Consider the following 13,882-nt stretch of genomic DNA (forward strand, 5'->3'; position numbering starts at 1 on the left):
GGCAGCATGGTGAATGTGTCATGGCGTTGATGATAAAGATGTGAAGAGACACAGAAACAGCAGAGAAAAAGGGAGATTTGCATTAGCATGGAGAGAAAGAGTGATAGCCTGTCAGGTGACAGTATTAGGAAGCTGTCACTCGGGCCTGGCATGCGGGCAGCAATTACACAGTGGAGGCCGCGTGCCCACTGAGCCAGCTCCAGGTGGAAGCACAATTAGACACGGCTCCCTGTCTCGCCGTCGGCATCAAACCAACCTTGCTGCAGCCTTTTGAAAGTTGTCCATTGAACATTTCTCTGCTGCTCCATCACAATGAAGCTTCACCGATCCCAGCGGACAAGTTGCGGCTGGGAAGGCCTCTGTTCTGCAGACTGCTGCCGACACCTGAACAGCGCCGTTTTCCCTCAGGCTCAGCCAAGCACGTGAACTCTCTGGGGGAAGGCATGGGGAAATCTGTGTCCCTACACTCATTACTCAGATTTTGGCAGCTATTGCATGACAAAAGGAGGTGGAGCTGGCTTGGTTAAGCAAATCTACATTGACAATTCTTTCTCCCTGATGTCAGTTATAAACAAGGGCATCTTCTGAAGTTGAACTCTAGCCTAAGCAATTTAGTTCCGCTAAAAATATAAATTGAGCCCTCCTGTTATTCACTTTTAATAGTAAATCTTGAAGAACCTTTCAGGGAAGCACATCCATTTTTGTTTGTGCATTGAATTATGGGTGTATGAAGAATGGGAAAAAAAAACTATTTCAAATGTGAACAGTGATGTTGCTGGAATGTGAAAGTGTCCTCCTGCAGCATTATTACTCTTGACTGGGATAACAATAAAGAATAATGTGTAGCAATGGCAGAAGGAGACCGTATCTATTGTCTGATGCCAGAAAGGATGCGAATCTGGATGGAATAAGCCAGGGGCTAAAGGTGATTCTGAGTGTACACTGTTGAAAAGGTGTGCAAAACTGCGGCTGCCCATTACGGTCTTCAATTTTCCAACTGACCTCTTCTCTGGCACTGCCTCCAGTCAGCAGTCAGTTCAGGACGAGTCCTATTACAGAATTTTGTTTTAATTGTTTTTAAATTGTCTTACTAAACAAAGGCAGCTGCAGTCATGTGGCAACTTCATTAGATATTAGAATAGAACAGTAAATGCATAATACAGCATTTCGTCCATGATTTTTGGCACAGTGCCAGACATGTGCATCCGTCTTAAGTTGCAGATAGTTACTCTGAGGCAACCTGAGAATAAGAGTCTTGCTCAAGTCCACAACAGTGTTTAAGAATTAAGTTTTAAGAGTTAAATTAAAAACCAGTGCTGACTAAAATTACTGATATCAACCTTAGGTAACTTTTAGGCTATATTTAACTCTTTTTTTTAAAGGGCTTAACATTTTTTCACATTATCTCGAAGTTAAAACAAGATTTGGAACAGCATGAGCCATGGTATGTCTCTCAGTTAGGTGTAATTACACAGAGTGTGTTACCATCACAATGGGTTATGAGAAGCTACAGTCAAGGGCAGTCTAACAGTAAATACAGTCAACCAACACACACAGTCATACTGTCTCACAGTCACACACACACACACACACACACACGTGTATTTGGCATCATTAATCCTGCCTAATCAAGCACAGCCCCCTGTTGGGTGTTGAGAGGGGTTGAGTGAGAGGTGGGGGGAGGGGTTATGAGATCTAAGGGTGTGCCAGCTGGTGTAGCAGTCACTTACAGTGAGTCACAGGACCATCTGTCCAGTCGCTCTACCCTACCTCCACACACATTTACACCTAGATCAATGCAAATCACGAACAAAAATTTAACTCTGTGTAATGTACAAGCCATATCATGCTCTGCAAAACAATTCACATACCTGAACAAAAGTGAAATGTATACATTTCATTCACATAATGCAAATCCACAGATGATGATTGGTCAATACTGCAGTCTAGCTGTATTTTACTAAACAATAAAATAAATAAAGAAAACTTGCTGCTAGGGTGCTGGAAATGGTCTGGTATATGTGCTTATTTTGTCATTAAAAAAGGTCAATGCAATGGAAAAAGTATTTTCAGTTGCCCTCGTTCTGAATACTTTTCCCCAATTAAAGAAACAAAAAAAATCCTCAATAAAAACAAAGAGAGACAAATCACACAATTACAAATTTTAATTTGAAGTAAATATATAAGCATGGCGGGGGGACACATTTATATGTTTTTTTTTTGTTTTTTTTTTAATGAGGAAATGGACTACAATCTCCCATGAAGCACTGTGCATGGCAACAAAATGTTGATTTGTAATTGGTTTTCACATAATACAGTATGTCAATTAATTGGAATATTTGAGCTTTTTTTTTCTTCTTCAAAGATCATGCTAGGTCTGTCTTGAAAGGTTTCTGGAATCATTAAAAAAAATTAATGGAAAAAATGAATGTGATTGTTACTTCTAAAACCCAGCTGTTGCCTTCTATAGACCTTAAGGCCTCATTGGGCATACAGGTATGACTGATCATTGGAAGACCATTTAAAAGATTTTCCTTAAAAGGACCAAACAGAGAAAGATAGAAAATACAAAGAGAATGATTGTTCATTTGTTCAGAACAGAATTCTGCGAAGCAACTGGGGAGAACCAGAAACTGTCAGACTGAGATATGTTGTAGAAAAACCAACTGTGTCTACCTGTATACAAACCCTCCTCCCACCCCATTTTGCATCTTGGCTGCTTCCCATCCAAAAAGCAACAGCGGATTTAACACTGTGGCTCTCGACTAATTAATAATGGATACAGCCAGAGGCAAACTGAAATTATAATTCTCTACTTCTAAAACTCTACAAGTTTTTATTTATTCCAGTTAAGATTCACTTTCAACACTTGTTTGGCTGTAATACAGTAATCCTCATAGCCATATAAATGTGGAGTAGAAATGGCATCGCAACACTGTATTTTCTAAGCATGGTTATGTATTGCTCCTAACAGCAGTGGTTACATGTGAGCTTAATTGATGATGACACAAAAAAGCCCATGGCCCACTACGAGAAACCAACCGCTATGACTCAAGTGCTACATAACTAATGCTGTCGCAGAGTTTAAACAATACCATTTTACCTCCAGCCTCGAAATAATTTCCTAATTCAAATGGGCTCCCTGTGATTTGTGGTCGCACTCCCAAAAATATATTTATTGCGCAAGGCTCAGCACAGACTTTACTGGTAACTGCATTGGCAAGCTATGCGTTCAAAACGATCTGTCACCAGTTTTAGAGCAAAAAGCTGGCTATCCTTAAAAATTCTTTTTTTTTTTTCCCCAAACGCCAAATGTTGTTTTCTCTGTTCCATCTGCAAAGCTGCCACACATCTTCCCAGAAACTTAGATCATGGCCCTCTTTAGCACAATCATAAACACGTTTCCTTAAGTGATTCCAAGCTAACTCTCTCTTTCTCTCTTTACAGATGTTTTTCCAGGTCTGATCACTTGGCTCTGCACATGAAGCGACATATCTGAGGCCGAGGGGGACGGAAGAGAGAGAGTGAGAGAAAAAGAGTGAGAACGAAGAGAAGAACATGTGTGCACCGCCCATTCAGGAACATTCACAACAGACTTTGGGTGCACTCGAGGGGTCTGGCCGCAAACGTCACCAGGAGGAACATGCGAGGCAGCGTGGGCAAGCGTTGTTGGATTCTACACACTCTCAAGACAGTACAAAAGCCTTTTCATCAGCGATTAGCCATGCCTTACTGAGCGTTAGCTTGGAGGTCAGACACTGCCAAACACCACCTTTTTTTTCCCTCATTCTCTTTTTGTACAGTAACTTACCAATAGCATGGGACAGTAAACTGATCGCTACATGTACAAAACTGAAACGCACATGTCATTCATCACGTAACATAATTCTACTAGAGAATCAACGATCATTGTACATTCTGGAACTTCCCTTTTCTTCACAATTACCAACCTGCAGCTATGTCGTATAAAGCAAGCAACCAAACACGGAAAACAACATTGCCAATACGTTCGGAGGAGTGACCAATGGAAGTAGCAGCCCCCGAAGCAGTCTCTGCACGGGAAAAATGAAAAACAAAAAATACGGCAACGCTCAGGATGTGTGCTGATTTCTTGTACTCTTTCGCTCAGGAGCGAACTCTTCTCTGCTCTTCACGCCCGTCACCTCACGGGCGACCGAAATGATGCGCAGCGACACTTTCTTGCCTTTGTTTTTTTTTTCAAGACTGTTAAAAAAGATGGTTTGTTTTCCTTCTGTGCTGAAATGTCTTAAACTTCTGAAAAGTGAAAACTAACTTTGTGAACAAGCATAAATGTGCACATACGGGCAACGGGAGGGAACTGTGAGCCCTTCTCAGTATGCACAAGGTTCAGTGGCTGCTATCTGGCACTGAAATGTAACATTGGAAGCATAAGACAGGAACAGAAACCCCCAGAAAAGTTTGAAACTGCTGGCTTGGTATGAAAGGACAGAAGTCTTCTATTTTTCATTTAGCTTTGCTCAGACTTGATCCGGTAAAAGTGAACCAGAGTGCGTCGGCACGGACCTTTTGTGACACTGGAAAGAGTTCTTTTGCTTTGTGTTGATACTGGCACCCATGTAAGAACATAGTCCGGTGCACTGGAGGAGACCAACGGAGGAGACGTTATGGCGGGGAGGGACAGCTGGCAGGATGTTTGACTCTCAGACTGGAGCACCTGCTGGGATAAGGATCCAAGAGAACTCAGTGGTATCAGCCCAGACAAACTTTGCCTGTTTCGTATCCATTGTCTGCACTGATTTTTTTCAATGTTCTCTGTGCTTTTTTTCATACAGTCAAAAAAAAAGCTCAAAAACAAAACAAAAAAAGCATAAAAACAAAAAACAACTTGGAGGGAAAAAAGCAGAAAACAACAACAACAAAAAATACATTAAAAAAAAAAAAAAAACAATCACACAGACACACACCACCACAATGCAGAGAGAATGGTTTCATTGCTCTTGGCTTTTTCCTGAGAAAAACGCAAGAAGAAAAAAAGCAGAACAATAATTACCAAGTTAATGAACAGCATTAAAACGAAACACTGCATGGCAGCCTCTTTCAGACAGACACACACACACACACTCGCACACATACATGCGCAGCTTGCCTCTCAGCATTATTTGTTTTTGCACCGAAATCTTCACAGCAGGGTTTTAGCAATTGTTGTTTTGTAGGATTGCGTTCCATCCAGACGTCAGACGATAAATCGAGAACTTGTTGATACATCCGAGTAAATTATGCCAAACCGGGCCTAGGTCTAGCTCTGTGTTAACAATCAGCTTCCAAATAGTGGGCAAAAAAATATACATCATCGTTCCCAAGGTTGTGAAGCCTGTCATGGCGTCACAATCAGGGCGTTACCCTGCCGACCCTCCTCTTCTGCATTGATTTAATGGCTGCAAGGGTGGAGGGGAGATTGAAAGCCATTATGATTCAGCGGTAACATGTTCGGAGTCGTCACAGACTCTACTAAACAATCCCAGAGTATCCCTCAGGGGACTTACTGAACTTAATGTTTGATACCGTAACTCTCAGTGCAGAACTGCCTAAGACTGAAGGGTTGGTGCCTTTCTCTTGGTTTGAGTCCTGCTGAAGGCAGCTCTTCTATCACACATAGACACACATACACAGACTTACACACACACACCATCACTTCGGTTTGACCACAACTACACGTTTGATTTCAGTTACCATTTTCAATTGATTTCCTTTTATTTCCAAGTCATTTTCTCCATTAAAATGCAGTCATGCCAAATTTTTGACAAAATAGGGGATGAATTGGTTCATCTCCATTTATGTACAATCAGTTGTGGTTCGTGGCACTTTTTCCGCAAGAAGCGGCCCGTATATGTGACGATTGTATGTATGAGTTTCTGTAAAGCAAGCGAGCAGGATGTATTGTGTCATATAAACATTGTCCAAAGTCCCAGAATTCCACAAATGGGGCAACTGTCGACGGTGTACAGCATTCTACGTTACATCAACTAAAAAAAGTTACATTTCCGTTTTACCCAAGTGGTGAAAAGCTACATGTGTTACACAATGCTCTGCTCTCCTGTTTTTGCTCCCTGATACAGCGACAAATCCACTTGTTCCTTTAGTCACCATATGGGATATAACAGAAGGAATGCAGAGACCAAAAAACGCGTCATATCATTTTCTTTGACACTGACAGACAATGAAGTCAGTCTTCAAATTAACACTTAAGATATACATATAAATAATGTCAGTTTAAACACAGTGCAAAGCAATGTTAAATGCAAAATTGCAAACAAAAAATCCCTTCTTTTGCCAACATGCTCCAGACGTTACTAAATGAATATGTAATGGGCCAATCAGATCAAGTGCCATTTAAAACCCCGATATCTCACTCACAGAACTACAGCAGCGGTCCAGTCAATTGCACAGGCGTCTGATGAATACTTTGCCCAAAGAATTACGCATTTGCAAATAAACTGCTGGGTGTTGAATGAGAGAAAGAAGAATTTAGTCTTCTCACAGTATCTGCCCTTCACCAGCTTCCTATGATTTGTTCTTTAATGTCTAGGTGATCATTGGCTTGGTCTTGAGTGTGTGTGCTTGTAAAATATGGTTTGAATGCAAAGTTGAGGATGAGTTTAGAACCTAGCCTTGAAATTGAAACAGCGAATTAGTCGCATCGGTTCTAGTGCAGGTCACGCATGTCTTTAGAAATCACCATCCAGGCTTACGTAATTCGAACACGATTTTAACTGTACAGAAGACCACCTTACCTACTGCGAGTTATCCGTACGGAGATAATGCTGTGGCTGAGTGTTTTACACGACAGTAAGAATGTTTGAAAACATTCTGAGGGAACAAATTTTAAGTGTACTAGATATGGGAACTCTTTCGGTGAAGCTCCTTTCCCAAGCCGTTTGCTTTGTTGCTTCAAAGAGACTTTTGGCAGCTTAAATTTTATACAAAAAAAAAAAATGCTTAAAACGTCACAAGGGGGTTTTATGATAAATGGTCAGAGGTGACAACTTTTCATTTTTATTGTCCGTATTGGAACATTTCACTGCATAACTAACACACGTCATTGTTACCGCTAGCTTAGTCTGTTTAAATGACACTGCTGTCGATTGTCTACATAACATTTAGTGGCATTTCAAGATGCACTTATCACAAGATCATCGGAATGATTCATACTTCAGCTTATTAGATAAAGCTTGTAGGTTCATGGCACAACATTAATTGTCTTTTACTGCGTATACACTCAAATACTCATCCATATAGTTTCCAGTCACTCGCAAACAGAGATGAGAACTCTAAAGGACTCGTTTGACTTGAGATATACTGCATCTTGAAGCGCATCTGTATCCGTGTTTGTCCGAACTTGATATGTCAGTAAGTAAGGTTTTCTCCAGGTCTTTCCCTTTGACTTTTTTGTGTTCCTCACCTCCCACCCCATCTATCCCACCCTGCACCTGCAGAACCATAGTCACTTCCTGAAAGCGCCGTCACTTCAGTTTCATCCTGCAGTTATGTTACCAGCTGTCAGCAATCTCTTACCTATGAATGTCCCTAGACATCACCAACCAGGGAGCAACCGGCCAACAACAGACCTCAAAGCTTTTACAGGTGCTCTCTCTCTCTCTCTCTTATCCAAACATGGATCTTTCAGATGGGCTCCAGTTGGTAGAGTAGGTACAAGTCTGAAAAAAAACAAAAACAGAACAGTTATGTGCCATCTTGATTTATCTGTATGGAAGTAGGACGACATTTTGCCATATGTAGGCTGAAGCATGTAGTTTCTCGCTAGAGCAGGGACCCTCATATTCACTGTCCTCTCTTTCCCTCGCCACATCACTAACACTCCACCCCCTCACTCCCTGTAATCTTCACACTCTTCCTCTCCGTTTTTTTTTTTTTTTTTTTTTTTTTTCAAATTTCTGTTCTTTCCTTGTGTGTTTTTCTTTATTGGTTATTTTGCTGTACAAAGTGTTTAAAATATTATTATTATTTGTATGATATATTGTTAGTATGGTAATGTTCTTTATTAAGGAAGAAGATGAAATTTATTTTTGTTACTGGTCTGTTTCATAATTCTTTTTTAAATTGGTATTGTAAGATATCTATGCAAGAACTGTTCAGTGGAGCATTTTTATTTAAGAATGTAATAAGTGTAATAAATGGTAGAATCTGAACACCCTCAGACTGACGTTTTCTTTCACCAGAAAGAAGAAATATTACTTTGACAGCGGGTGAGAGAGACATTGCCTTTCATAACCTTTGGTGCAGTGCTTTCAAATAGTCAAGACTCATTAAGAGACAATTTAATTTTGGTCCAAGAAATCACCACTTTGTGACAATGGCTCTGTGCACATTGGATTCAAATAACATTTTTTGTGTGTCCACGGTTCATTGGAATTGGAAAGCCGAACACCATCACCAACAGAAGCACTGAGAAGGTTAAAGACTACCATGCATTGTATGCACTATGCAGATAGATATTGTTGTATATCTGAATTTAAACAAAAAGCAATTTTCCCCTTCTTTACAGCAATAAATAAATCAAAATAATTAATTATGAATAAAATAAAAATAATAAATTGATTACACAATTAAATTAAAAATTTGTATAAAGAATTCCATTAAGAAGGCAATTTCTGGTTGCTGCATGTATTCCTGAAATACAGAGTAAAGAAGCAAGTAAAGCTTATTTTTCCAGCAAGTAAAGAAGACCTATATGTAGGCCATTTTACAATGACTGAAGACTCGTCCAGTCGGATATTCAAGCCAGAACTATGCCTTTTATACCTCGATTTTTATTACAAATGAATGACCCTCCCTCCCAAACTTCTCTCTTCGGGCCACTCGATGTGTAAAGCATCCCATCCTTTAATTAGTCGTCACAGGGCTGCCAATGACTAAGCCACCATTTAGAAACTCGTACCCATGACTCAAGGATTAAAAGGGCTAATCGAATAACTAATGGTTAATTAGAGAGTAATTATGTGAAAAAAAAAGGTACTTCTAGCACACGTTCTCGCAGCCTTGTAAATGTCTTCCAATGAGATTTCCTCCATCAGCTTCGCTCTATTATAGCTGATGCTGGTAATTGAAATTCACATTGTCATCGCCTCAAACCAAAAGCAAATGTGATATTTATGCGTCATCCACCTCCTGATGCAAGCCTTACTCCTGACACACACTCAAAGCCAGTATTACATCTCACCCCGATACACGGCACATCTGGTGCCAACTGTGAGTAGACCTAAATCCAATTAACTGCATTGTTAATTTGTAGGAATAGACGTGTCAGTGACTGCTGAATAATCTCACCTAGGCTAATCACGAGAAGAAAAAAAAAAAAAAAAAGGAATTCTGCAGGCTGCAAATTTCCAGCTTGGTCTCTCGGGATCTGTGTCAGTAGCTTAATGTGCATATCCAGCCCCCTCCATTCACCATCCCTGCTCTTGGCACAGGGGTCGAATCGTCTGGGTGGCGGAGAAGACATTCATCCATGCCAAGTTTATTAATGTAATACGTCCCCATGCCCTTGTGCGCCGAGACAATGGTACTAAAATTAGTGTGTTGATTAAATGGAAATTATGCCACTGATGTGATTATTGCTTTAATAGGGCTAAACCACTGTAACTGATGCTAACTAACAAAAGGTCACTTAATTAAGGAAGTGATAGCAGAAGATAATCAGGAATTTGCAGGACTCTCGTGTGGCTGGGGACAGGAAAACAATATTTTGTTGTGCACAACATGCTCTTGCGATCCCCTTGATGTGATAGTAAACAAGCTTGGATTTTCCCTTAAGACTACATTTTGGGATGTAAGCAAACATTATTGCAGAGGGCATGGGCACAAGGAATTTCCCATGATTCCACTTTCTACCCTTACACAAAACTACTGTGATTATAGTGTGTGCCAAATTATCATTTCATTGCACTTTGATATAGCCTGCTTCGGTATTGAATAATTAATATAATCATTTCCCACATGATACTCCAAAGGCATACAAATATAATATTTAAATTATATAAATCTACATAAAATAATGTAATACACTGTACATAATCATATATATATATATATATATATATATATATATATATATATACACACACACACACATATTCGGGATATATATATACACATACATACATACACACACACACACACGTGTATACACATATAGCCAATACCACACAGGCAGGAGTGCAACTTCACAACAGTAATATTTCACAATATTAGTAGAAATGTATTACAAAATTATTATAAAATTGAATCAAATAAATGATGAGCATAAGAAATATAAATATACGTATATGTATGTAGTGCACTGACACGAAATGAAGGCTGAAATGAAAAGAAATGAAATGGGAAATGTCACATTCAGTCTTGAATTTTAGCTTTTTCCTTCACCAGCGATTTCACACACAAACATTTACTGCCATCAAAATGAAACATCAAACTTAATTAAAAATGGTGAAAATGACTCATAAAAATCGTCTCAAAAGCCCTTTAAAAAAATCATTGTATTAGGCTATAATTTAATGTCTGAAGAGGGATGATCACATTTAGTTAAACCTTTAATCTTAAGATGGCAATAAATATGCTTTTGTTTCATTAGCTCACATATAAAATATCTGCTGTTAGGGCACAATGAGCGTTTTCCCATAAAAGCCAGCAATTTATTCCCAACCATGGAGGAGGGGAATTATATTAACTGCCAGAGGAGATGATATTTGGAGTGGGATGTGGCATAAATTGAAGGGTTTCATGGTTGTCCCAGCACAGGAAATACTTGTATCCTGACAGACTGAAAGCAGGAAATGATGGCAAAAAGTTTAACTAACACGTGTTTTTTGGAACAATACCTCCTCCGTGTCGACGGATGTCACTTCATACAAGCGTAAGCTTGTTTATGGGTGCACAGATTGAGGGAGAGATCGAAAAATAGCTTATGAATTGCATTTGATAGTAATTTGTTGAAACATTGTCAGCTTGACAATTTTTATTTTTTTATTTTGAATGAACTAACCACCTGACAAAGATAGCAGTGTTCTAGGTGGTTTAGACAAAGAGAGAGAAATCCCTGTGAAATGACTTCCTCCTAAGAATAGAGGGAAGGAAAACGTACTTGGTTACTATAACCTCGGTTCTCTCTAGAAGAGGGAACGAGTACTGCGTAATATCTCTTTTCCACAAGATATTGAAGCCAAAAATGATCATTAATTTTGATTGAATTAATGTAAAACGCGTTGCGGCAGCATGCAGACATAGGCAAGACAGCTTGAAGAAAAATCACTCACTGATCTTGACTGAATAACTTTATTAACTTTAATCTAAATTTAACTTTAATCCTAATGCTGTTATTATACGTTTAAATCAAATGTTTTCGATTCATTAAAAAGAACCACAGTATAAGAGTCACTTGTTTGTGAATCAAACTACACTGGTCGATTTGTGTGTTTGTTTTTGATTGCAGCTTCCACAGAAACCGCAATAGAAAGATGTTTTTTGATATTTCGCAGCACATGCACTTATCACCATGTCGCATTCAATTCAGATTGCATTCACAGAATGCAATAACACCTGCAGGACAGGATGTGTTCACACAGCCATTTAAAACAGGTAAGGTAAAATATTAAAACTGCGATTTTAAGAATTAGTAATGTTCTAATGAAGATTGCGATTAATTACAAAATCAATATTTTCAAACACTTTCTTCAGAAATTGTAAAAATGTGTCAACTTTTATAAATGCCTATTTTACTCGGAACTAAATCTATTGCGAACAACATGTGGTCTACCAGTCTTCCTGTGGGGAATACCGGAAGTGGTATCTTCACAGTGCAGACACCTTGGTTTGCCATCCAGAAATGCTGCTGTTTACTTCAAATCAAAAAGCTAAAGATTCAGTGGGATCAGAGGTCAGAGAGGGGGGGGTCACATGGTGGGTGCTTCTCATTTCTTATTTGTGCATCCTCGAGTTGTTTCCTTCCCTCACGCCTTAGCTCTACTCCTTTAGGATGCATCTGTGTATCCACACTCATGACTCAGGAAGCTTCCTCGCTTCTCATTCCTCGACTCCTCGCGGTGTAATTAGAGAATTGAGATGTCCTTCAAGATGGCGGAGTACGATTGGTTTCCAGGTCACGGGCTGAAGGGTGTAGGAATGTAGAAACGAGGAGGCATCAATTTGAGTATTGAGAAGCACCCAAGCAGTGCATTTATCCATATCTTCCCATTAATCCAGATAAAGTGCTCAGGCATGAGTGAAGCAATTACAAAAGGTGTATAAGGATTCAAGAAAATACAAACTTATTTCTGGATGACACTAGCACAAGAACAGATTTAGACTGTTCACTTTCAGCCTAGTTTTTAAACTCATTCAATAGGCCAAACTCACACACACACACACACACACACACACAGTATTTCCTTCCCATTTCCCTGCATACACATTCTCTCTGTTTCCTCAAAGAAAGTCATAAAAGCAGCTGAGTACAGTCCACTGACTCACTGGGTCACACGGGGTCAGAACCACTCAGCCCATTCAAAATTCCCCCATAGTTCAGACCAAACATCTGCAGATTCCATTGAGCATCAGTTATGACCAGTGAACTTCCTGGATGGAGTTTGTGTGGGTTTTTTGTGCACATATAGCAGTGTTTCCTGTGCCACTACTAAATCTGCAGCACCACAGAAAACATATTTTAGATGTGCTGTTAGCTTGCAAATGGTCAGGAACAATTCCTGTTAAATAATTCAATTAAAGCTGCGGTCCGCAGTTTTTCCTCTTTGTGGAAATCGTCTGTTCGAAATCTGCAATTGCATTTATTCGCAGAATTATCAACTTAACGTGAGTTGTACTTTGATATGGCACAGCGAGGATGAACACAATGTTTGAGGAGAGTGTGTGTGTGGCTGTCAGTCACCGCGTCGGTGTGGATGCCGGCATTCAGAATCACAGATTATTCTTTTTGGAAGTATGACCAACATGATAATTTTCACTGGAAAATATCCCCTGAACAACTAACTTCCCTTTTGTTCTGGTTCTGACATTGCAGTAAATCGCACTGAATAAATCTCATAATCACTCATAAGTTATCATATCACACAACACCATACAAATTACTTTATTCTCAAATTGCTAATGTTAACGTCAGGATTGCTTGACTACATGTAATGTCCTGCCATTATGCATCCTTGTTTTCGCATGGGATCGGTTGCAGGCTCTTTTTTTCTGTATAGTCACTCCGAAGTCCGAACGAAGTCTTTTGCATTTTACAGCGAGTGAATCTGTTGTCACTGGTGATTGTCGTTTGAACCTTTCTGAATCCGCCATCAAATTGATAAGTTTAATTATATCAAGTGCTGTGAGAAAAGGCTATAAATCTCCACCTCCAACATTGTCACACTTAATATAGCCAACTAGCCGAGATTCTTCCTTTATGTGTACAAATGTGATGTAATGACTCAAAGACATTCTCGAATCTCACGCGGAAATCCACCAATACCACTGGGATTAAAAGCATTATTACAACAAGCTTACCGTTTTGAATCGAGCTAAGGCAAGCAGATAGTTTTGAACACTGGCTGGTTATGCATTTTCTCAAATATGTATTTTGGATCATTTTTAACCCCAAAAAAAGCTACGGACTGCAGCTTTAAATGTTATTATAAAGTACATTTATAATGATAAACCAATTACTATTATTATTATTGATTATTATTATACCAGTATAAGTAGCCTAATTTGTCAGCAAAATACTGCTTCACTTGGTTGTCCAGCCTATGAAATGGAAGAGAAAAAAAAAATCCACAACAAATTGACCTCATCATGTCTCCCTCCTCGATTTCAGATATGTATCGGTAAA

General features: G+C 39.3%; 1 protein-coding gene across 2 annotated transcripts in view; it reads left to right on the forward strand.

Moving 5' to 3' along the window:
* Window positions 1-7,714, forward strand: part of klf7b (Kruppel like factor 7b) — a 44,653-nt gene extending 36,939 nt beyond the window's left edge. For both annotated transcript variants that reach the window (XM_039682200.2, XM_089133219.1), the window contains exon 4: window positions 3,448-7,714. In XM_039682200.2, coding sequence (XP_039538134.1) covers window positions 3,448-3,499 — 52 coding nt within the window. In that variant the 3' untranslated portion in view covers window positions 3,500-7,714. The remainder of the gene's footprint in view (window positions 1-3,447) is intronic.
* Window positions 7,715-13,882: the final 6,168 nt, after the last annotated feature.

Source organism: Pimephales promelas, chromosome 7 (assembly GCF_988280905.1).
Source record: "Pimephales promelas chromosome 7, fPimPro1.hap1.1, whole genome shotgun sequence".
NCBI classification, from domain to species: domain Eukaryota; kingdom Metazoa; phylum Chordata; class Actinopteri; order Cypriniformes; family Leuciscidae; genus Pimephales; species Pimephales promelas.